The 22,381-nt window shown below is 42.1% G+C and overlaps 1 protein-coding gene across 1 annotated transcript; it reads left to right on the plus strand.

The window, feature by feature from the left end:
* The first annotated feature begins 13,618 nt into the window (after positions 1–13,618).
* On the plus strand, positions 13,619–22,313 carry RBBP7 (RB binding protein 7, chromatin remodeling factor). Its single transcript, XM_074858714.1, has 12 exons — positions 13,619–13,831; positions 14,172–14,316; positions 16,256–16,398; positions 16,851–17,024; positions 17,317–17,432; positions 18,056–18,216; positions 18,656–18,782; positions 18,871–18,948; positions 19,533–19,609; positions 20,058–20,115; positions 20,900–21,010; positions 21,795–22,313. Exons 1-12 carry the CDS (start codon positions 13,816–13,818, stop codon positions 21,861–21,863), a joined length of 1,275 nt encoding a protein of 424 aa, XP_074714815.1. The 5' UTR covers positions 13,619–13,815; the 3' UTR covers positions 21,864–22,313.
* The last annotated feature ends 68 nt before the right edge of the window (positions 22,314–22,381 follow it).

Consider the following 22,381-nt stretch of genomic DNA (forward strand, 5'->3'; position numbering starts at 1 on the left):
AAGGTCATTATCAAAATTTCTTCATGTGCACTAAAAATGGACCACTTGCAAGAAGGTATGAAAAGTTTCATTTTATTCTGCAGCTAACTTGACATAGTATATCTGCACCCCTGAACATTCGCAGCAAGAAGAAACAGCTTGGAACACGTAAGTATTTGCAAGGCTATGTTAGTCATCATTGAAGTGTTTTTGTACCTTGAGTGACTTTCTGAAAGAATTTTGAGCTTGAATGTTTGTCATTTTTGTTTGTTTTTTTTTTTTTTCCAGTTAAGTTAATAAAAAGTGTTACTTCTTCATATGAGCTTTGTACCTTCATATAAGCTGTGAGGCATTCTCCCACCTTCTTCTTTGTGACACTGGGAGGAATACTGGTTAGAAAGCAGGAGTAGTAGCCTTGGGTCAAAGGCAAGTATCCAGGCATGTGAAAAGACCTTCAGCTGACTTCATTGAAGAGTGATAATTATTTACGCTCAAGTGATGTCACTTGAGGTACTGCACTTGAGAGCAACTCTGGCATGCAGCGCAAAGATTTCTGGGGCCATACCTCCAGATTCTCAGTACTCTAGGAAGTGGAGAGGTACTGTGAGTTTCTTTACAGTGAATGGTGGAAAAACGTTTTTGCCATTACATCTATAAAGCTATGTAACATAAATACCAGAATTGGTCTGGATGGAAATGTGCATACAAAAGCACCAGAAGAAACAATGGAGCAAAGCAGCAAAGCTACATCACAGTGGAAGAGCCATTCCTCTTCCTGTTATCTCAGCATTAAGACAGACCATAACGATAAAGATATGTGAAACAAAGGAGCAAACAGAACAGGAACTTTGTTGAAGATTTATGGAGGATAAAATAAACAAGGTTGTGATGCAAAAACATTGTGCCATAATAACTGTTCACTCCTAAAGAGTATGAAAATCTGCCCAAACCCAATTTATTGTCACCAATGAAGAGGAACTCAAGAGATGTAGTGAGGACCTGAAAGCTATTTGCTGTTGCCATCCATATGGCATACAGCTGATCCTGGCAAAATTGCTCGGGCATGCACATGTCTTAGTGTTTGCAAGTATGTGGGCATGAGAGTGTCAACTTACTTAGCAGATTGTAAATTAAAATCCTGTTCTGCCTGCCTAAGATCTTGTATTGTCTTTTGTTGCACTAACAACCTACAAGGACCGTGTATCTCCTGTTGTGTAATAATACTATGTTATGGACTTACTTAATGGGTTAGCTGTTCCCTTGAGGAGAATGTATCAGAAATTCTTACTCTGTTCTCACAACACTTTGTTCAGCAATTTCAGATTTGGGTAATTGTGGGAGAATGAAGGTTTTCCAATATAAGTAGCAAGACAAACCTAGTTAATGGTTTTGAAAGTGAAATCTGATAAATTTGGATGGAGATGTATGGTGTAATTGCTTATGCAGAGTAAGAGCTGGCTCTGGTAATTCTGTTGGTCTGTTGCAAATCAATATCCTGAATTGCTGTGACTAGTTCAGATATTATCATACAGCTGTGTATGGCAAAATGGCTGTACAAATAGCTGAGGACATGAATTCCTGTGAGCTTTATGCTTTGCTTTCTGCTTGGTCAGACCACTTGAGTTAAAAGTTTCAGTACAACTAGAGATAACCCATCTTGTGCGAACAGGAACTTAAAGGCAATATTCAGTAAAGTAATGCACAGGAGAGTTTGGTTAGAGGCGTACAGACACTTTCTGTCACTCAGTGGTCCAGAATGGACAGAGATGACACTGTCACAGTACTGATTCTGGTGATATTGTTACTGATGAAAGCCATTATAGTCTATATTTAAGAAGAAAAGATTGCATCTGAGTTAGCTCATGGAAAGTATAAATTTCACATTTTTAAGGTGATTCATTTAATTTGTCTTTGCTTTGTCAAAGCAAGGAGTAACTTCATCTGCATGTCCCTAAGTAAAAGAACACCCTGAACATTTAATTAAAGGTGATGAAGGATAGAGTCCCTGGATGCACCTGAAACCTGCTGCCAGAATCAGAGAGGGAAGTCCTTGCTGAAAGGGCGGTAGAGAAGAGCAAGAGCAGATAGCCAAGATAAAATGAACTAACTGTATCAATTGTTGACAACCTAACAGACAGCATCTGCAGTGGATATCATTTGCTTTAACATCAGACTCCCAGTCTCTGTTGGAGGATCAGTCATAAAGAGGATAACCTTTGCTGGCCTGAAAGCTACCAAACAAGATGCCTGGGAAAAACACAGTGATTACATCAGTCTCTTGACTCATATTTCTGCTACACTGCTTTCCTCCCTCTGCTTGCTAATCTAAATGCTGGTAGGAAGCTCTGCTATCTTGTGCAATATTGTGTTATGGACTTATTTAACAGGTTTGTCTTTTTCTTGGGCAAAATGGCACAGAAATTCCCTCACAGTTCACCCTTCAGCAACAAACCATAACTTGGGACATCACAAGAAACAGCATCTTTTAGCTACAGGAGCTGTGTTTCTTCCACATTCCTTTGCTTGTTCGTTCTGCATCTGCTTCTTTTGGGGGACAAATGGACAATTCTGGTGGAAAGCGCACACACATACACAAACCCAGATATTTCATATCTTTAAAAAATCTAGAAATATAACCAATTGCCCACTTCCACGGAACTCCAGAGCACTTGTTTGTGTAAAGATTAGATATGTCTTCATACAGCTGCAGGCACAGATATACTCCGAGTGCTTCTAGCCTTCACTTTCCCATGAGAAAATCAGTTTGCATCATGCTGTAATCTCTATGTGTATTTCAGCATTACTCTATGCAATAAACCAAACATTAGTTTCTATGCAGCATATTCACTAACATATGTAAGGAGTCTCCTCCTCTTTTTCTTTTCTCTTAGCTCAGCAGCAACAACTGTGCCAAAAAGGGTTTTGTTTTTTTCTCTTTTCTTTTAACACAAATTCTCTCTGCTAGTTAGAATTTCTGAAGTGATCAAACATGACCCTGTTAGCAGGGGTCTGGTTCATGACCCATTGGAAGTCTGTGCCTTATGCAGAAAGATCACCTAGTAGTAGGCATTATCAAGGTCCTGCTGCATTCTAAACACAAAGAAATGAGAATCCTGAATAGTGTTGAGCCTTCCTGTACAGCACCAACTCCCAAACCAGCTTGCTGCCCAGCACTTGCAAGATTTCAGTGGCAGCAGCTGATTGCTTGCTTTCTTCTGAGACAGTAGCTACTACGGCACTCCTTCAGGGTTCTTGCAAGATGCTGTTACCCCAGAAAAAAAGGGTCAAGCTGATGTCTGAAAAAAAAATGTCATTGTGGCATGTTGCCACATGCTGCGCTACCCCACTTCAAACAGGTCTTTACACGGACTTAATTTTGTATTGTTATGTGAACAACACACTTAATGCTATTATCAGTTGCTTAGAAAAATACTACTCATATATAACGTATTTTGAGGATTCTATTCTATTAAAATAGTTGATTGTCTTCATAGCACATTTCTGAAGTCCTTTTAAGAATGAATTACAAGTCTGACCTGACACTTGTAACATGCAGTTTAGTATTCTTTTACCCCTTCTTAGGAGGAGGGTTCTGTGCTTCTAATTTTAGCATGACTTTTTTCCCCCTTTTTTCCTTTTTTTCTTTTTTATTTTCCTTGTTTACTTATATTGTATTACAAAGGCTTTGTTGAATAAATGTCCCTGGGATTTGTGGTAACAGGTGGTGAAATCTATTGTTCTTAATTCTTGTAGGATTTCAGCCCCAATGAAACTGTGATTCTTCTGTGACCACCCTCTCATACACATATAAGCCTTAAGACACAGCACTACAGGAGAGGCTGTGGGTAGCTGTACCAGTCCAAGTGAAGTCTGAGGGAAGAACCAGGTTTCACCTCTCTGGGGCCTTCCTTTTCCCCGTGGTTGATTGTGAGAGTGTGCTGCATCACCCCTTAACAACTTGCGGTAAATTGTTCCTTTCCATCTCCCTGAGTGTATGGAGACAGGGGAATGTTTCCACATTTCTGCCCACCACCTCATCTCTTTGTGTTCCACATGCTACCAGAATATTTCTCTTCTGAACTCTTCTGTAGGATCTGAAAATGTACTAGGCCTTAATAAAACACATACAAGATCAACAGTATACTGCCCCTAGATATTTCCATTGCAGAGCCAAGTAAGTGGGGAGGAGAGGCTGATGAATAACTCTATGGTCACACATAGGAAAGAGGGAAAATTGTTTCCAAATGTTCTGTTAAAACCTGTTAGGTATTTTTTAAAATTCTCACATTTCAAGTCAAAATCCCCTGAGACAGAATTTCTGACCTTCACTATCTTTAACTGTTTGTTTCCATATGTACCTCTGCCAAAATGCTGAGTAGGCATTTGAGATTTACCTTCAACATGCCATTTTAGCTGACAAGATGCTTCCTGTGAATCTAGAAACTTTGTCCCAAAATAGGTGCAATTTCATTGCAAATACTAAGTAAAGCATATAATGCTACCTGAGCAAATGCCACAGAGGCATACAGATGATAGGGTATCAGCATATATAAGAAATATAAGCAAAAAGCACTGGAAAGTCTGTCAAAAAGTTGTATTCCTTTCATCAAAAAATATAAAAGAAACAAGGTAATTTATATCTACACTAGCAAGTAGTACCATGCAATAGGAGTGGATCTGTAAAGCAATTGGTTTTGAGGACCTTGACTCCATGCTAAATATATTTGTGGGTTTTTTTAAAAATTATTTTACACTATCTCTTGTCTGGTTCTGTACATCTGACCCTCTCATTGGCAGATGGAACATATTTCTGATTTAGTTTCACTCAAAAAGAATCCAATTCATATGCTCTGTGACCAGTCCACGGTGTAAACCAAACTAAGTGAGGATAATCAGAAGGTTTGCTTCAAAAGTTCACTCCTGGTCCAAACTAAAATGTTAATGTTAATCCCAGAAGACTTACCAATCAGGGTTTTGGAGCAACTCTTTTGGGAGGTAACCTAAATTTAAGAAAAAAAAAAAAAAAAGCATTTTCTGAAAAGTTATCTATCCCTTTTATTTCCTACTTGTTTGTTTCACCTGGGGACAGCTCACTCATAAGCATTCACAAAGCCACCCTGTATCTCTTCCAAATTCTCTTTCTATATTATCTCTGCTATCAGGGAGATTGCAGCCATGAGAACTGCTTATTTTGCTCACCAATGACTGTCACTTTGCATAGTCCCATCTTCCTGTATCCAACTGTCTTTTTCTCAAAATCTAAGAGTAAATCAGATCTTTGGGTCAATAACTGACATCTTCCTATGGTGTCTGTAGAGTGCTGACAGAGTCCGGTGCTGACCTGTGACTGTGATATGCAGATGTAATGATAGCACATAACTAATAACAAAGCCATCCTGGCATCCAACATGCTGCTTCTGCGTCCCTCTTCCAAAAAAGAAACCAGGTTATTCACACCCTCCTTAACCTCCCATGTGCAACGTTTTTTAAAGTGACAGATAGCCAAAAATGACTTCTCACACGGAAATATGTTATCATGTAGTCTCTATTTGTCTCCCTAAGCTTCAGCAAAAAACAGGTCCTTCTTAAGAAAGAGGGCAGAGGTGTTGTGTTAACAGTCGTCACTGCTCTACTGTTCCCCCAACGTACTTTACAGCAGAGACTGAAGAAAAACACAAAACAATAAAGCCAAATGTTAGCATTCCGGGCATGTGGCTAGAAACTTGAGATAGGATTAGTAGTCAGCAGTTCTGATTCCCTGAATTACTTTGGCCAAGTTGCTTAGGCCCTGTTTACATTAGATTTCCAGCTGTATGAAGGAATAGTTCAAATGTGAAAGCTTAGATTTTTGTAAAGCCCCTAGCATTAGGGATTTCCTCAGTTGATGGATGCTCAGTCTCAGACACCTTTTAAAGAGGATCTCTGCAGTATCTCAAATCACAAGATGCTTTTAAAATTCAGGTCTTATTTAATTTGATCCAGTTGTGCTGCCTTTCAGCAAACCAACAATTTTGTTAAAACCTTTTTCCTTTAAAAAACTTCTTTGAAGAATATTTTAAATGCATGTCAAATAAGGTCTCAACAGTGTCCCATGATACTGGGAGTCCCTGTACTCATATTTAGCTCAGTTGTCTCCCACTGAAGTCCTAGTTATATATCCCATTTATACCAGTAACTAAGTAAAAATTTTGGAGCGCTCTGCCACTGCCAGCAAATGAAACCATGTGAATGGAGTTTTCACCTTCTTTCTCGGTTTCCTCATCTGCAGAAGACAGACAAGAGGCAGAGAGACAATACTACTAGCTGGCTGTTCAGGGAACTGAAGACTCCAGACACCACAGTGAACTAGCAGTGAAGTGCTAGCACTATTGACTTGCATGGCTTGTGGTGTAATCTTACAATTGGTGCAAACTAATCTGAAACCAGAGCCTGGATGGAGCTGTCCCTCTTCTTGCCCTTGGCTATGTGCTCCCCTTCGTGCCAGGTTTAAGATCAGGAAGACGTGCAGTGAGTATGCTCAGCTTGATCACCTGGCTGAAAACCAACTCTGCTAAAAAAAATAAATCAGCTAGACTGGGGACGTGACTCAGCTCCCCACTGACCATGTGCACATTAGCGCTGACACAAGGGCAGGGGCAGAAGGGTGGCTAGCAAGAGGGGAGATCAGGTCCACTTCTTTTAGCATTATTATGGTCTTGGACTGGCTTAAGTTGTTCATAAAAACCTACTCTGCAAACGTATTGCAAAAAGGCATTAACAGCATGATGAACTTCAAACTGGCCCACAGGGAATATAAGACAGACTGCTAATTGCAGAACATGTTCCAGTACAGTTCTGACCTGACAGGGCAGTGCCACTATCTTTCTTTCCTCCCATTCTGAACATGCAGCTATGCTGCTTTAGCTGCAGACACCACTGAGAGTAACTAGCATAAACAGCAACAAAGTTTTATTTGCTGCATACTCCTAAGATGGTTGGGTACCCACCAGCTTTAGAACTGACTGCAGAAATGTAAACAGGCACCAGCCTGGTCTCAGCAGATCTTCCATCTGCCTGTTCCATCTTCCCTCATACGATGTCCCTAACACACTCTGAATCCATAGTTAATCTGGTCCCAGCCTCTGCCTGCCAAAGTAAAAAGCTGTACAGCCATCTGACATAACACCTATCCATTACTACATACTCTGTGCAGTACTGTGGTTCTCAGTATTCACAACACTCAGAAAGAAGAGAGCATATAAAATTCAAGATCTCTAGAGCTTCCAAAGACTGCACCTGAGGGTGTTCTGCCATAATGGATGAGTAAATCAAACAGAACAAACAAAAATCTTCATTACCACAGGAACTGATCAATGAGCTAAAACAGCCTGGCACAGTTTCCGACTCAGTAGCTTTACTTCTGAGATATCCAGAACCTTGAAGATAATGCTGTTATTAATTGCTTCAAGTCTCAAACGAGTAAGAGTGAAGAACAAAGAAAGAAACCATATGGTGACCCCAGAGAAGTCTCTGAAAAAGGCCAAGCAGCTCAGGTGGGGAGAGACATTCCCAAAGATTAGAAGGCAAGAGCAGAGATCAGTTTCCTTCACTGATTACTTGTTGCGGCTTTTGAGCCCTAAAGCAGAAAATGAAGAGGAAATAGATTATAATAAGCATCTTCCTTTCACCTTCTTTGTCATGGGAGTCTTAGACTTTCCTACACTTCACAATGCTTCCGCACATCATTGAGAACAGCAGTCTGCCTCAACTCCTTTCCGTATAACTGAAAACAGCAGTTTCTGGATTACAGCCTCCTCTGATTCCTGTGACCCAGACACAGGCTTGAAACTACCCCATTCCTGCTCCCCAAGTTCCTCTGAGATCACAAGGAGGGAGGCCAGGGCAACAAGGAACTCCACTGAGCCAAATGCTGGAAGCTTCAGAAGTCAGATGTCTCCTTCCATTTTATTGAAAATCCCCCTGTTGGCACTCATTTAAGCATTTATACTTTTAGGAAAATAGATTGTTTGTTGTACAAATTTCCATGTCTGTTGCTTCTCTCAAAAAGCCAAAGTATCTTCTGCCGAGCAAAATATTCTCTGCCTTTTCTTTTAATATCGCTACAGTTCTGAAAACCCCACATAGGGGCAATAATCTCTCCAGGCCAGTAGGTTGCAGAACTATAGCAATGAAAGCACATCTGACATCCTCTTGGAAATGTATAGCATGGAAACCAGCAAATATTGCAGCACTGTTTCATAAGATGACCTGTTAAAAACTACTCACATATTTCCCTGCTCTTCAGTAATTCCACCAGTTCCACTACTCTGTGCAAAATTAAAAAAAGTGTACCAAGCCAGTTATGTAAATGTTGTTATCTATGTCTCAGATAATTTACCTGCCATTCTATATGGAATTATTAAAAAAAAAGCATAGAAAATGCTAAACAAATGCCGCAGAGCATAGAAATAGCCCAGCAAGCCTAGGTGTTGAGGGAATGCTGCCATGTACATGGCAAGCAACAAAAAAGTGTTCAGCAGGGTTGGATTTTATTAGTCTAGGCTTAGTGCAATATTAACATTATTTTGGGAGGGGAAGGGGGGGCTTGTTATATGACAATGAGCTTAGTTTGTATGTTCCAACATAAACATATTCTACATCAAAAACCCCACTGTATATTCCTGAATACTGAAGGAATGCACAAGCCTGCCGTAGGACTGCTTCTCATTTGCAGCATGAATTTCAATCTACAATGGTTGGCTGAAAGTGTGACAAATGGTGCTAATTATCCAAAACAGGCAGATCATGAGTTCCCACTACAGCATCCCAACAGTGGGAACAATCCCACCTAGAAGGTGCAAGAGGAGTATTTGTCTACAATGCTGGATACAATCCATGTGAGTCATGCCTTCCCCTAAGTACTGACGTTCGTACAAGTGTTCTTTATTCGCTGCAGAGCGAAAGCGATCATTTGCACATGGCTATGCAGCATACATATGTTGCATATCAGGAAAAAACAGAGCCAAGTCTATTTAGAAGTGAACTGCCAGAGACATGCTGTCATTAGACAAATCCCAAACTGCATGTCACAGAGAACAAGAAAGTCCAAGACACTGCTACACTGCTGCAGCTCAAGATTTTCTGTGACAGCAGGGTATTTGTTAGGTGTGATTTATACTGGGGAGATAATAATTGCTGGGTAAATACAAAGAAATATTGGATGAGCAGTGGGGAAAATAAACATGGTCACAATTCAAGAAATTCTGAATGGATATTTGCATCACACTGAGGTGTGCTTTTCTTATCTGCATGTTTGATGAAAATAATTCTTTATTCCTAATAGGCTACTGAGACTATGCAATGACTGCAAATATATTAGAGAATAATAAATGCTGAGGCTGCTACTTTACTTTTCCAATGGGCAATTTTGAGTTTTTGTGTAAACTTGATTTTCTTTAAACAATTTTCTGAGATGGTCATTCACAGCAATACCTACATCTATTTGCTGAGTTGTGCTATGAACATCCATCAGCTCTGCATAACATATAAGAGACATAAGCATCAGCATGTCAGCTAATTCTTTGTAGAGTAATAAATCAGCATACATGTCTTCAAGCTGAAAATTAATAAGTGCATGTAATTCTTCATAAGTATATCTGGTGATTTGAAGCACAATGAAGCACATACAGTTGAGGATGCGGGAGACTTTTTTTTACTGAAATGAAAATGCAGTATTTCATGCTTAGGCTTGAAAGAAGTATAGCTTAATGAAATAAAGCTTATGATTCAAGTCACCCTTTTACTTCAAAACTAATTTATTGTACATTTCACACACTGCAAGTGATGAACAATGGCCTTGAACAATTACTTTCCTTACAAAGTGTGGGAATCAAAGGATCTGTTTTAGATGTGTGGTGACAGATATGACCATGCTGATGAATTGCAAATAACCAACCTAAGAATCAATTCTTTGATAGCTGTACTGTTCATAAACTGTCTTTTCCATGACAATCTCAATGGGAGAAAAAGCACTCAATAACAGGATTTTTGGTGCATGGACTTAAATTAAAAGAAAATGTGGCTGTGTGCAAGTATAGTTGCTAACAAGGAGAACTGCGCTGGTCACTTACCAATTATTTTGATATATAGGCATGACAGGTTTTGTTCACCAAAGCTAGTACTAGTCCTGGCAGCCCATCAGAATCCAACTCGATTTGCAGATCCTAAACAGGGTCTGCAAAAAATTTGTTGGGGGTTAGGGAGCAGTTACTCTCTTCACTTATAGTTCAGTCTAACCCTACATGGTATCATTGAAGGACAATTTTGTGTATCATTTTCCAAAACTAACTCACATTTTCCCCATCATATTCCAGGTAAGCTGGGGCAACAAATACTGCTCTTTACAGCAAAAGGCACAAACACCATCCCACCCAAACGCTCATACAGGCTTGGTCTTTCAAGGGGCCATGTAATCACCCTTCAGTGAGAGCTAACAGAGGTCACTTAAGGCCAGGAAGCCTGACAGAGATTTCCTTTATCCGGTATCTGAGGTTTAAGTGATCAACGCTCTGTAACAACACACAGACTCTGAAAGGTTCAGTCTTCACTTTCCAATGTTTTAGGAAGGCCTCAGCACTTTGTAGAAGTAGACACATACTTGGCAGCAAATACCGTAACAACTAGTAAGCGTTGCCAAAGGCAAGCTGGTAACACATCTCATATGATCAAGGCTCTGTGTCTGTGTTAACACACTCACTCGTACACTCCTGTGTAGCAGATCATTTTGCAGCTTGCAGTTGATTTAATACGATTCTCGCTTTGAATAAGTAAGCCATGCATAGCTTTAATTCCAATTTGTGCAGGTTTAAGAAGAAGATTTATATAAATTATTTAACTTCACCAAAATTTTTCTGGTTTTCAACACTGTCTAAAAAAGAAACAGTTCATTAGGAAAGGCTTCCTGTTTGAGGAGCTGGCTGCCTACCTCAGCCTTCTTCCCCGATTCCCATTCCCACCTTCGGCTGCTATTACCAGCCTCTGACTCTCCAGCCTCTCCTAGACATAAACATTTTCCATAACTGGATTCCTTGTTTGCAAAACTGGAGTCCAGACCATAGAAGGCTCAGCCCATGAAGAGTGTCCTCACAGAGGGAAATTAAAATACACCAGCTCTTATTTGGCCACGTGTTCTCCTCTCTTTCCTGCCACTATCTCTAGCTGAGCACGGTGGGCTCCACTACAGAGCTAATTTCCTCCCCTTCTGGGACTCAAGGCATATGAGCCCTAGTGATACAGGATTCATCTCCCTGAGTTTAATGCTGAAGCAAGAATTCAACTTAAGACTGTAAATCACAACATTGCAAGAAAACCCATGCAATTTGGAGGCAAAAAATTCCTTTGAATCTGTAGGGAGATTCAGGAGAAGCCAACCCGATTCCTAACTGCCTCTATTTCCATTATTCTTCTGGAAAGCCGCCAGAAAGATCTACCCTGATTAAGGCTGTTATCTGTGGCAAGCACTGTTCATTTAAGCTGAACAGAAAGCAGTTAAATTAAATGATCTTTTGGTTAGTGGTAGCTGAAATGAGAGAACAGAAAGGCTGGGCAGCCATGGTGGCAAAGCTGGATGTTCGATTTGTATGTGACCACTTAAACAAAGCTGTGTCACTCACCACAGCAGTCAGGCAGTACCACTGACCCTGTTGGACAACAGGATTTGAAACTCTTGTAAGACTGACTGATATTATGTGACTGAGGATTCAGTAATGCAGTTCAGTGTCTTCTGTGTCCTAACTGCAACTAACAAATAGTTCAAACACGCATTTCTCCTATAAAATCAAGCAACATTCTGTTATCTTCAGCACCATTGCTGAAAAATAGTAACTACGCAGCTGTGGCCTCTGTAGCCATTTTTACTTACAGATTTCTAGTTGTAAAGTGGGATTCGTATCTAAGTTTTTAATACAATTTAGGGCTTGTTAGCTAAGACATACTAAATACAGGCCAACTGCCATTCTTTGCTGCTAAATCTAAGTTTGTTTCAAATGCAGACAGGCCGCCTGGTAGCTGCTGGATCTCCAAGAAATTTCCTTTTTACTGCCAAAGCCCCAAACCTCCGTATACCGTGGCTGTGCAGCTTGCCCCATGGGCCACAGCCAGCTACCCAGTGCCGCAGCAGCCCCGCACAGCCGGCTGCTGCACTGCATCCTCCGCTCCCCCCGGCCAGCTGGGGTTCCCCAGAGTTTCCTGGACGTAGCTGCCTCCACTTGTTTCTTAGAGGCTAATCTCTACTCTTCATTCGTGTCTGGATAATTTTTTAACTGATGTTAAAGACGTGGCTGCTGTTTCCTTTTTTAATGGATAAATTATTACAATTTCTGTCTGGTGGCAACGGATATATTGCATTCTGGATTTTGGACTCTTCCGTAGAAAAAGTAACTTGTTCTCATTTCCCTCCCAGTGACTGCACTGTCCCCTCCTTTCTGAACGTACCCTGGGTTCTGTCCATGAGAATTTACGAGTTAATACTACAACTACTCCTGTTTCCCGATTTCTAGTTCCAACGTTCAGTGACTGCAGCCCTATTTGGTAAACCTGCCTCAGAGCAGCAGTAACAAGTAGGGTAGTTTAAAAAGCACCAGAATGTTTTTGTTCTTCACCCACTCCTGAGTGTTTTAGCGATTTTATTTAACACCTTCAGAATTTTGAATTTTTATTTTATCCCTCAGCAAGGAAGACGAGTGTAAATGACACTCGTGGATAGCATTTTCGCATTCTGATTTTCCGCAGCGGTACTGACGGGAGCGCTTCCCGGGTTGGTTTGTGGTGGCACCAGCGTTATTACCGGGGGCGGGGAGTGCTCCCTGCCCTGCCTGCCCCCGGGGGCACCGTGTGCCCGGTGGATGCCGCCCGGACAAAGCAGCGGCCTCTTGGCGGCACCGGCGCCCTTCTGCTGAGGTGGGGTTTGGGGGCACCGGTGATTTGGTGAGCAGATGACCCGCATCGCGCCGGTACGCCGACAGCGCCCCCCAAGCCCGCGGCCCGAGCTGGGCTGGCTCCGGCGGCCGCGAGGCCGCGGCTGGAGCGCGCGGGCAGGTCGCTCCGTAGCGCCCTGGAACCGCGGTGAAGCAGCGCGAGGCGCGTTCGCGAGCTCCCGCTCCGGTACCCGCCGGGGAGCCGCTTTACCGACAGCCCCACCTCGCGGTGACAGCGCGGCCAGGCTGGCAGGCCTCCCCCCGGCCCGCGAACCCCGCGCGTCTGCGGCCGCCCGCCTCCGCCTCAGCCCCTCATCCCGGGGCCGCCGCACGGAGGCGGCCGGGCGCAGCGCCATCCCCTCCGGGCCCAGCCCGGGCACCGCCGGGGCACGGGGGACCCTACGACAGCGGCACCCGCCGCGCCTCGCGCTCCCCGCCCGCCAGCGCTTCCGGACGGGCTCCCGCGCGCTCCCGGCAGTCATGGCAGCCCCGCCCCGCCCCGCCCCGCCCCGCTCCGCCCCGCCCCGCGTGGGCTCAGCGCGCGCCAGCGCCTGATTGGAGTGCCCCCGTGGCGCCGCCTCGCGCCCGCTGCCTCACGCGCGCGCCCTCGCGGCCCTCCCGCCCACATCATTGGCTGCCGCTGCGGGCGGTGGTGCTGCGGGCCGCGCATGCGCCGTGCTGCGAGGCGCGGGTTGGAAGTCGGCAAGCCCGCGCGCGGCGGGGCGGCGGCGCCGTTGGGGCCCTCAGCGGCGAGGCCCTCGGCGGCGGCCCGCGCTCCCGCCCTCCCTCCTCCCTCCCGTCCTGCTCCTCTCTCCCCCTTCGTCGCCGTTAGCCGCTGCTGCCCGCGCTGCGCGTCGCCTGCGCGCGCACGCGCACACCCAAAATGGCGAGCAAGGAAGGTAGGAAACCCACTGCTCCCTCTCCCCAGCTGGGCGGTGGCGGGAGGACGCGTGTGCTCGAGGGGCGTGGGGGGCGGGGCGGGGCTGAGGCGCTCCGGAATTCCTCTCCAAGGAGCTTCCGATGGGATGGTAGCAGGGTTGGGGCGGTTGCAGTTGTGCCCCCGCCGGCTGCCCCTGAGGGCGCTTCAGGACCCCCTCTCCTACCTCGCCTTCTCCCTGGTATAGCCCCAGCCTCTGGCGGTGCGCACACACACACACACACACACACACACCCCAGCCCCGCCTCGCCTCAGCGGCGGCAGGTGCCGAGCCCCTGGTTCATCTCTTCCCATTCCGGCAGTGTTGGAGGACACAGTGGAGGAGCGCGTCATCAGCGAGGAGTACAAGATCTGGAAGAAAAACACCCCCTTCTTGTACGACCTGGTTATGACACATGCTCTGGAGTGGCCCAGCCTCACCGTGCAGTGGTTGCCTGATGTGACCAGGTGAGAGAAGGGAAGAGAGGCCTGGAAGGTACCAGGGAGGCGCAGGGCTCAGCTGCTGATCTGCTTAGTTTGCAGAGCAGGAGCTGAGACTCTGTGCAATTGCTTGTTTCACTCCTCTTTCTGTCTCTCTTAACCGTGTCTGCTAAGGAACATGAGAGTAAAAACCATGCAAGATGAGAGTAATTTGGGTTAGACTCCTTTTTGTGAGCTTGTGACACTTTATTTTGCTTACAATCTTAAAAACCCTTTGGGTATGCAGAAGGTTTTGGGGGAAAAAGTTACAACTTGATACTTTACAGAATTCTTGCTTAGCGTAGCAGAAGATCTCGTGAAGTGTGAGGAGAGAAATCTTCGTCAATTTATTGATATATGAGACCTAACACCAAAATCTATGTACTAAATTAGCTTATTCTTCAAGACTGTTTTTTCCTCATGTGCACTACAGATTACTGTTCTGTAGAAGCTGTAGTATCTGTCTACGATTTCTTTTGTTTTAAGTTAGGACTTATTTAAGAGGATATTGTTCCGGTGCTTCACATCCTGGTTCTGTCCCTGGCTCATTGTTGACTTCACATACTTTAATTTTCCCATTCTTCCACCTCCCCCTGAAAATTGTGGGCTCACTGGTTGATTTCTTAAAGAACTTTGAAGATGAGGATAGATTCTGTTCATGTGCCAGCTACTACAGAACTTAAATTGTAATGGTAACCACTCAGGGCTCCATTGAAGTAGTGGACAAGGACTGGGTCCCTCTTGTTGTAAACTGGATACAGCTAGGTTTTAAAATAGCTTATGTGTAAAGCTCATGCAATAATCAGAGGATGGTCTCTTTCCTCTTCAAAATTCCACCTTCCATATGTGATGTTATACTTGGTGGTTAGATGATCATTTAATTTTGTATACCAGAATGTTTGGGGAGGATGTTGAGAGATGCGAGCTAACTAGTAGTGGCATGGAGAAAATGACGTGGGGATGTGAGGGTGTGGAGCCCTTATGAGGAACACTTCTGCTTGCCTCGTATTTTGCAGATTGACTTAATATTCAGTTTAAAACCTGGTATTTCCAATTATCCAGTGTCAAAATATGTAAGCCATATAAGGCAAGGACTGTCTCTTTGTATGGCACCTGACATGATGGGACACCTGTTCCTGATGCAAGTAAGTGTGTGTGCATTGTGTGTCTTCTTGTTTTGTTTCATATTTTAATTTTCCCTTCAAAATGTATGATGATGCCTTGGAAGTGGTGTGGCAATACCTACAGTGGTTTATGATTGCCCCAGTGATTCCTGTTTGCTTGGATTCAGACAGCATAATTTGTTTCAGGAATGCAGAATTTGCTTGGTTTTGACTGTTCAGATTTTTCCTTTCAGGACTAAATGGCACTGTCCATCCAGCCTTTCACTTATTACTAAATGTTGCATTTAACTGCCAGAAGAGAAATTTGATTCTAGTTAGCTAGGATTTGCTCAGTGTTTAAAAATGAACTTCTGTAATAAAATAAAAACTGGTAAAAGCTTCCAAGAGAAGTAACTAAAATAAGTTGCCATTTGTCCTCAGTTTTAGTGTTTTATAGAAAGTAGTATTGATTGTTTTCTAAATCAATACTGTGCCACTGCTAGGGGAATTAAAGACAGAAGTAGGTATTAGCGTCACCTTTAGCTACTGTGCAAACTGTAATCGTCCCTTTTAGCTGTAGTGGCAAAGTTTACTGACTTGCGTTGTCACTCTAGCCTTGCTGGTTGTATCTTTGGCTTGCTTATGTCCAAGTCTAGTTCACTGCATTGCACAAGACTCTTGTGACAAAGGAAAGGATCTCTTACGCGAGTCTCTCTTTTCTAGCTCCCTGAAGAAGTTTGGATCTTGAATGTTATTGATGCTAGCTATCAAACTTATGGAACTGAGCGCTTAATTTTATTCCATGCATTTGTTATTCTGAACAGGCCAGAAGGAAAGGATTATGCTCTACACTGGCTGGTTTTGGGAACGCACACGTCCGATGAACAGAACCACCTGGTTGTTGCAAGAGTCCAGATTCCCAATGATGATCAGTTTGATGCTTCTCAATATGACAGTGAGAAAGGAGGTGGGCAGTGCATGCGTTCTTAAGATTATGCTTTAGCAGTAGCATTAATAAGTGTCCTATCTAATGGTATTCTAACTTGGTTAAATACTAAAGCTGACATGTACTTATCAGTTCACGCTAATTCTAGATCATTAATAGTGACTAAAAAGAGGAAACTTATTTCAGAATAATTTGGGTAACACTATGATACATAATCCCTACTAGTATTTCTGCCAGCTCTGTCAGTTGTGGTGAAAACTGATATCCACCTACCTCAAATACAAACTCTTTCAGAGCTTTAGTTTCTATCAGAGGACTCAAAATATCTAGTGTTAATACTGTTGTGCCACAGGGTGCTAGTCTTTCATAAGATGCTTACCACTGCTTCATGGAGTGGAGGACATGCATGAAATGCTGTTTAACCTGTTTAAAATAGTTGATGTGACAAACTGACCTTTTTCTGACAAATGTAGAGTTTGGTGGCTTTGGATCTGTGACTGGCAAAATTGAAACAGAGATTAAAATTAACCATGAAGGTGAAGTAAACCGTGCTCGTTACATGCCCCAGAATCCCTGCATCATTGCTACAAAAACACCATCTGCTGATGTGTTGGTATTTGACTACACGAAACATCCTTCAAAACCAGGTGAGTCAGATTCCTTGAAGTTAAGTAAAATGCTTCTTGTCGTTGAAAGTAAACTTACATTTTACTGCAATTGGGAGGAGAGGTGATGGACTCTGGAGTCCAAAGAGGAAGACTCATATCTTCGATGACTTTACTGCCTGGTTAGGCTCAATATCGTAAGTGACTCTCCATAGAAGCAGCATTCTCCTATGAGGCCGATGTGTGAAATGCCATTATTGCAATGGAAACAAAGTTCTTGGGTGATAATGATGTGCAAGATGAAGCTCAATGGAAGGAATTTCCTCTCTTTCAGACCCAAGTGGAGAGTGTAATCCTGACCTTAGATTAAGAGGGCACCAGAAGGAAGGCTATGGCTTATCATGGAACTCAAATTTGAGTGGACATCTTCTCAGTGCGTCGGATGATCATGTAAAAAACACATCTTTTCCCCTATTTTAAAAAAACCCCAAACAACCAACCAAATCACCCCTGCTAATTTATGCTGTAATAGGTAATTAGAGAAAAACTGGGTTTGTGTAGCTTTTTGTGGGGAAGTTCTCACATATTGTATTTCTAAAGGCTGTCAGTTTGACTTTAGGCTGCAATCAACAACCAATTCTTTGTAGCATTCTCGGTGAAGTAAAAACAGAATGTTCTTATCATTTTCTGCTGGAAGAACCTGTTGTGTAACAAGCCTTTAAACTGGCTGGGGTCTGAGACCATAAATTAGTAAGACCCTTGAAGATCAGTTGGACTAACAGCTAGCAAATTTCTGCGTGGGCTTTAAAAGTGAAACACAAACTACTGACTAGGGATGCTTTTTGTAAATTGCTTTTGTGACCTTATAAATAATCCTTGGGCCTTGAATTTGAAGAAAACTGATTAATAATTTAACTCATCTGATTTCTAATGGCTTATTAAGTGTTCCGTTTCAAATCAACCTGTTTCAGGAGCAGGATTGTTATCTCTGTTTATATGTAGAATATGGTTGGGGTTTTTTTTAAGATAACACTGAAGTTCACATAACAATAGAATATGACTCTTATTTACAGACTGTGTGTTTATGGGATGTAAGTGCTGGACCGAAAGAAGGCAAAATTATTGATGCAAAAGCAATCTTTACTGGACACTCTGCAGTAGTAGAAGATGTGGCATGGCATCTGCTCCATGAATCTCTGTTTGGATCTGTGGCTGATGATCAGAAGCTTATGATGTAAGTCAGGGCTAAGCAGTTTCTGGATAGTGCCTGCTGTGTGCTGTCAGTGGACCAGTTCAGACCACTTAGATTAAAGAAACCTGAATTATGAAATGGTCTAATGTAGCTCTTTAGTGCAATCAACAGTAGTAATGCTGCAGAATCACTGAAATCTGCATGTCATTTAGTGTGTTCACATGATTTGAAAATAAGATATAATTAATATGTATATCAGCTTCTGGATGTGAACTGCTCATGTACGACAGACACAAAGACCTGGAAACTTTTTGAATAAAAACTGTAGCTTCAGATTTAAGTTCAGAGACTACTAATAATGTAGTCTCTTAAACTAACGTGTAGTGTAGTGAAAAAGAACCTCCTGTGAAAATTTATGTGTGCTCACTCTTGCTCTCTCCTCACTGCCCCTCACTCTCCCGCAAACCCTTCATTGCAACAGTTGGGACACAAGATCTAACACTACGTCCAAGCCAAGTCATTCCGTAGATGCTCATACAGCCGAGGTCAACTGTCTGTCCTTCAACCCATACAGTGAGTTCATTCTAGCAACTGGTTCTGCTGACAAGGTATTTACTTGTGCATACTTTATAAGTAATTTTAGATTACAGTTCTATAGCCATTATAGTAAAAATGGTTTCTTGTTACTTCTCCCAGACAGTGGCTCTTTGGGATCTTCGAAATTTAAAATTGAAACTCCATTCTTTTGAGTCTCATAAAGATGAAATTTTTCAGGTGGGTAAACTTTTCTCACAACCTGTAACAAAATCTGTAAGAGTACTGACTAGGACAAGAACATGTAAGTTTTCTTATGGTGGCCGACCACAATAAATAAAAGTCTGTTAAACATTAAATAGTGAATTTTGGTTCAATAAATATGGGCAGTACCACATAGTTTCTTTCTACCTTTTCCCACTCGACTCTGAAGCAAGTAGTCTACAACTTACTGCTGAGAACATACTGGGAGCTTACAGCTACCTTCAGTACAGGTGTAGAAGGTTTCTCTAAAATGTCCTTCTGTGGAGAGGACTTGGGTTCAAATCTAATATTGTGTAGGTGCGATTAACAGTGAATTTTAGACAATTAAATTTCAGGATAGGGTAAATCTCTAACAGTGAAGTGATGTTGACTGTTCAATCTCAGACATCTTAAGACTTTAAAGCACTTGATTTGAGCTATAGGACATCATTTTAGCTGGAAGAAACTGATGTATTGAGTCTTGTTGTTGAAGATTAGAGGCCAGGTGCTGGTGGGGGTTATTCAGGATATGCTTTAGAAATCAGTAACTGTGCTCCAGTCAAGTTGTTGTCTTTCAATAGGTTCACTGGTCTCCTCATAACGAAACAATTCTTGCCTCAAGTGGTACTGATCGTCGGCTTAATGTATGGGATCTGAGGTGAAGAGCATTTTCTTTCTTTTAGTGTATATGAACTGGTAAAAAAAAAAAAAAAAAGGCTGCAGACCTACTTTATTTGGTAGACTGGATTTTTGCTGGTCTCTAGACTTCCTTGCTTGCATAACTTGGACCTGGTTTCTCAGGTATACAGTAGAAGCAGCACAGTATGTGTGTAACATTCTAATGTTACTTCTCTGTGAGGATTTCTTGCTGATAGAATTGGGTTGTCTTCAGTAATAAGGGATTTCTGCCTCCATGTGCTTCACAAGTTAGATTCTATTTCAGTAATGATAACACCAAACGGTTGATGTTCTGTATCTTAGAGTTATTTGAGAGAGGGAAAAACCAACAGCAAAAGCAAATACTGGAAACAAAGGCTAGGAACTGTTAAGCTGATACAGGGTGCAATTTTCATTATTAATAAAAAGTATAAATTACTTTCTTACAGTAAAATTGGAGAAGAGCAGTCTGCGGAGGACGCAGAAGACGGGCCTCCTGAGCTGCTGGTATGTTTGTTTGGTTTCAGTCTGCTGACATGCTGTATGGCAGTATGATGCCTTACGAGTGCTACTAAAACTGCAGCAGTTGATAAATCTTTTCAGCTCCCTGGTTTTCAATCCATTGCTGTAACCCGCAGTAGCTTCCTCTGTTCGATTCTGAAGGTAGTGATTTTTTTTTTTTTTTTTCAAAGCTGTCCTGGACATGATTCACACATCTTTATTGTTGAACATATTTATAGTTCGGCCACGTGCTTGTCGGTACTCTTATAACTGAACATGTGTAGAGCCAAAGGCCTCCCTCAAGTTGTTTGTCTTGCATTGGACCAATTAGGTCCCATGTGGCTGCGAACCTTACTGATGTAGAAAGTACAAAGGCTTATGTTTTGTTTTGCTTAGGAAACAAACAATTAAAAAGGCTTATAGCTTGGCTTCCCCATTTCCTGTGTAACTGCATAAGTGCTTATATAATTAGGTGAGGTAATGGATGTAAAATATGGCTGGATTTCACAGCCCAGCCTTGCGTGAAGTAGCACCATTTTGAGGATGTCAATCAGTTGTTGCTGTAATAATATGAACTGTCTTCTTGAATGCTCTCTCAGCAGTTGCAGCTGTGTCCGTAAGCAATGAATGGAATGTGCTGTTTCATACACACCTTCTTGACACCTGCATCGTGAACCTTTCTTCTTTGTGTAGTTGTCAGCATGATGAATTTACCTTCTGAATGTTGGGTTTTAAAAGATTTCTCTCTAGAGGTGAAATGGCTTACTGAAGCTTCTGGGTTTTTTAACAGTTTATTCATGGAGGACACACTGCTAAAATCTCAGACTTCAGTTGGAATCCTAATGAGCCTTGGGTAATCTGTTCTGTATCGGAGGACAACATAATGCAGATATGGCAAATGGTGAGTGTCAAGGCTCTTGAGTCGCTCTGAAGCTTGTTGCATAAATGAAACTGAAATGGCTTGTTCTTAGGGCAGCTTGTGCCTTCAGTGGCTGAAGCAGTCTGTCTCCTCTACTTCTGACACTGATCGGAGAGTAAGACTTTCAAAAGAAAACAAAGACTAAAACAACCTGAATAAAGACAACTGCTAGCTAATTCCTGACTCCAAGTCTTAGATACTAGTTAATATTGAGAATAAATGTGGCAGTTGAGAACTTATATCCAAATGCTAGCCAAGACTTACTTTTCCCCCCAGCCCCCACATAATGATCATGAAGCACGGTGCCTTCTAACTCTCCAGTTAGTTCATATTATTTAACATCACAGGAATTGGATCAGTTGTCTTATAAATACGGAATAAAATCACTTGGGAATAACTTAAGTTAAAAAAGCGTAACAGACTTAAATGTGCAACACAAGTCAGGCTTTCAGTTTTTAATACCTATTCTTTAACTTCTTTTGTGGTTAAGTCCAAATAACAAAATGTTCAGGGTAAGGAATTAAATGGCTAAGGCTTGTTCTGCTGAAATGAGACAACCCGAGAAGACAAGTGTTGAAGTCAAGCCACTGTCTGCACGTTCCTAAATTTGGCTGTTCTTTAAGAAAAGGCAGGGAGAGGAGCCCTTTAAGGAGGGGATGATGTCTGTGCTTTCTTGGTATTACCATGTTTTTTCTATATAAAGTGTAGAAGATCATTTAAAAACGATTGTGTCTGCTATTTTTAATGTGATATTTTGTGTCTTTAGGCAGAAAACATTTACAATGATGAAGAACCAGATATAGCAGCAGCCGAACTGGAGGGTCAAGGAACATAAGTTTTCTTCCTTAAGGAAATAGTGGGTGTGACATAGTAATATAATTTGACTACTGTATACATTTAAAAAAAAAGCCCCTAAAAAACCCTGAAAAACACCCAAAAAACAAGCTCTGGGCAGAAGCATTACATAAAAACGAGAATATCCTTAATCAGGCATGAAAAGCTTGTATAGTCAAGTTGTCATGGGCCACCCTTGGTTGTTTGGGCACTTTGAGCTGTTGTATACTGTACAGCAATTAGCTTTTAGGGAAAATAAGAATGACTTACTACCTATGTCTATATTTTTAAACAATGTGGGTTCTTGTAAATAAAACAGTCAAATCCTCACTCCTCCCACATGGAAAGTGCACACACACACACAAAAGTTTTATTAATATGTAAAAAGAGCTTTTCACTTTTACACACACTTTTGGATTGGCTTTGCATAAATAAAATTTATTAAATAAAATGCTTGGTGTGTTTAATGTCTGTTGACATAAGCTGAATGTCTTCTTTCCTGAATATAATTTAATTTCT

Source organism: Strix uralensis, chromosome 2 (genome assembly GCF_047716275.1).
Source record: "Strix uralensis isolate ZFMK-TIS-50842 chromosome 2, bStrUra1, whole genome shotgun sequence".
Taxonomy (NCBI): domain Eukaryota; kingdom Metazoa; phylum Chordata; class Aves; order Strigiformes; family Strigidae; genus Strix; species Strix uralensis.

Excerpts from the sequence above, each read along its gene's own strand:
- RBBP7 (XM_074858714.1), top strand. Across the intron at positions 17,433-18,055 it reads TCAGTGCGTCGGATGATCAT|ACTGTGTGTTTATGGGATGT; the intron begins GTAAAAAACACA and ends TCTTATTTACAG. Across the intron at positions 19,610-20,057 it reads CTTAATGTATGGGATCTGAG|TAAAATTGGAGAAGAGCAGT; the intron begins GTGAAGAGCATT and ends ACTTTCTTACAG.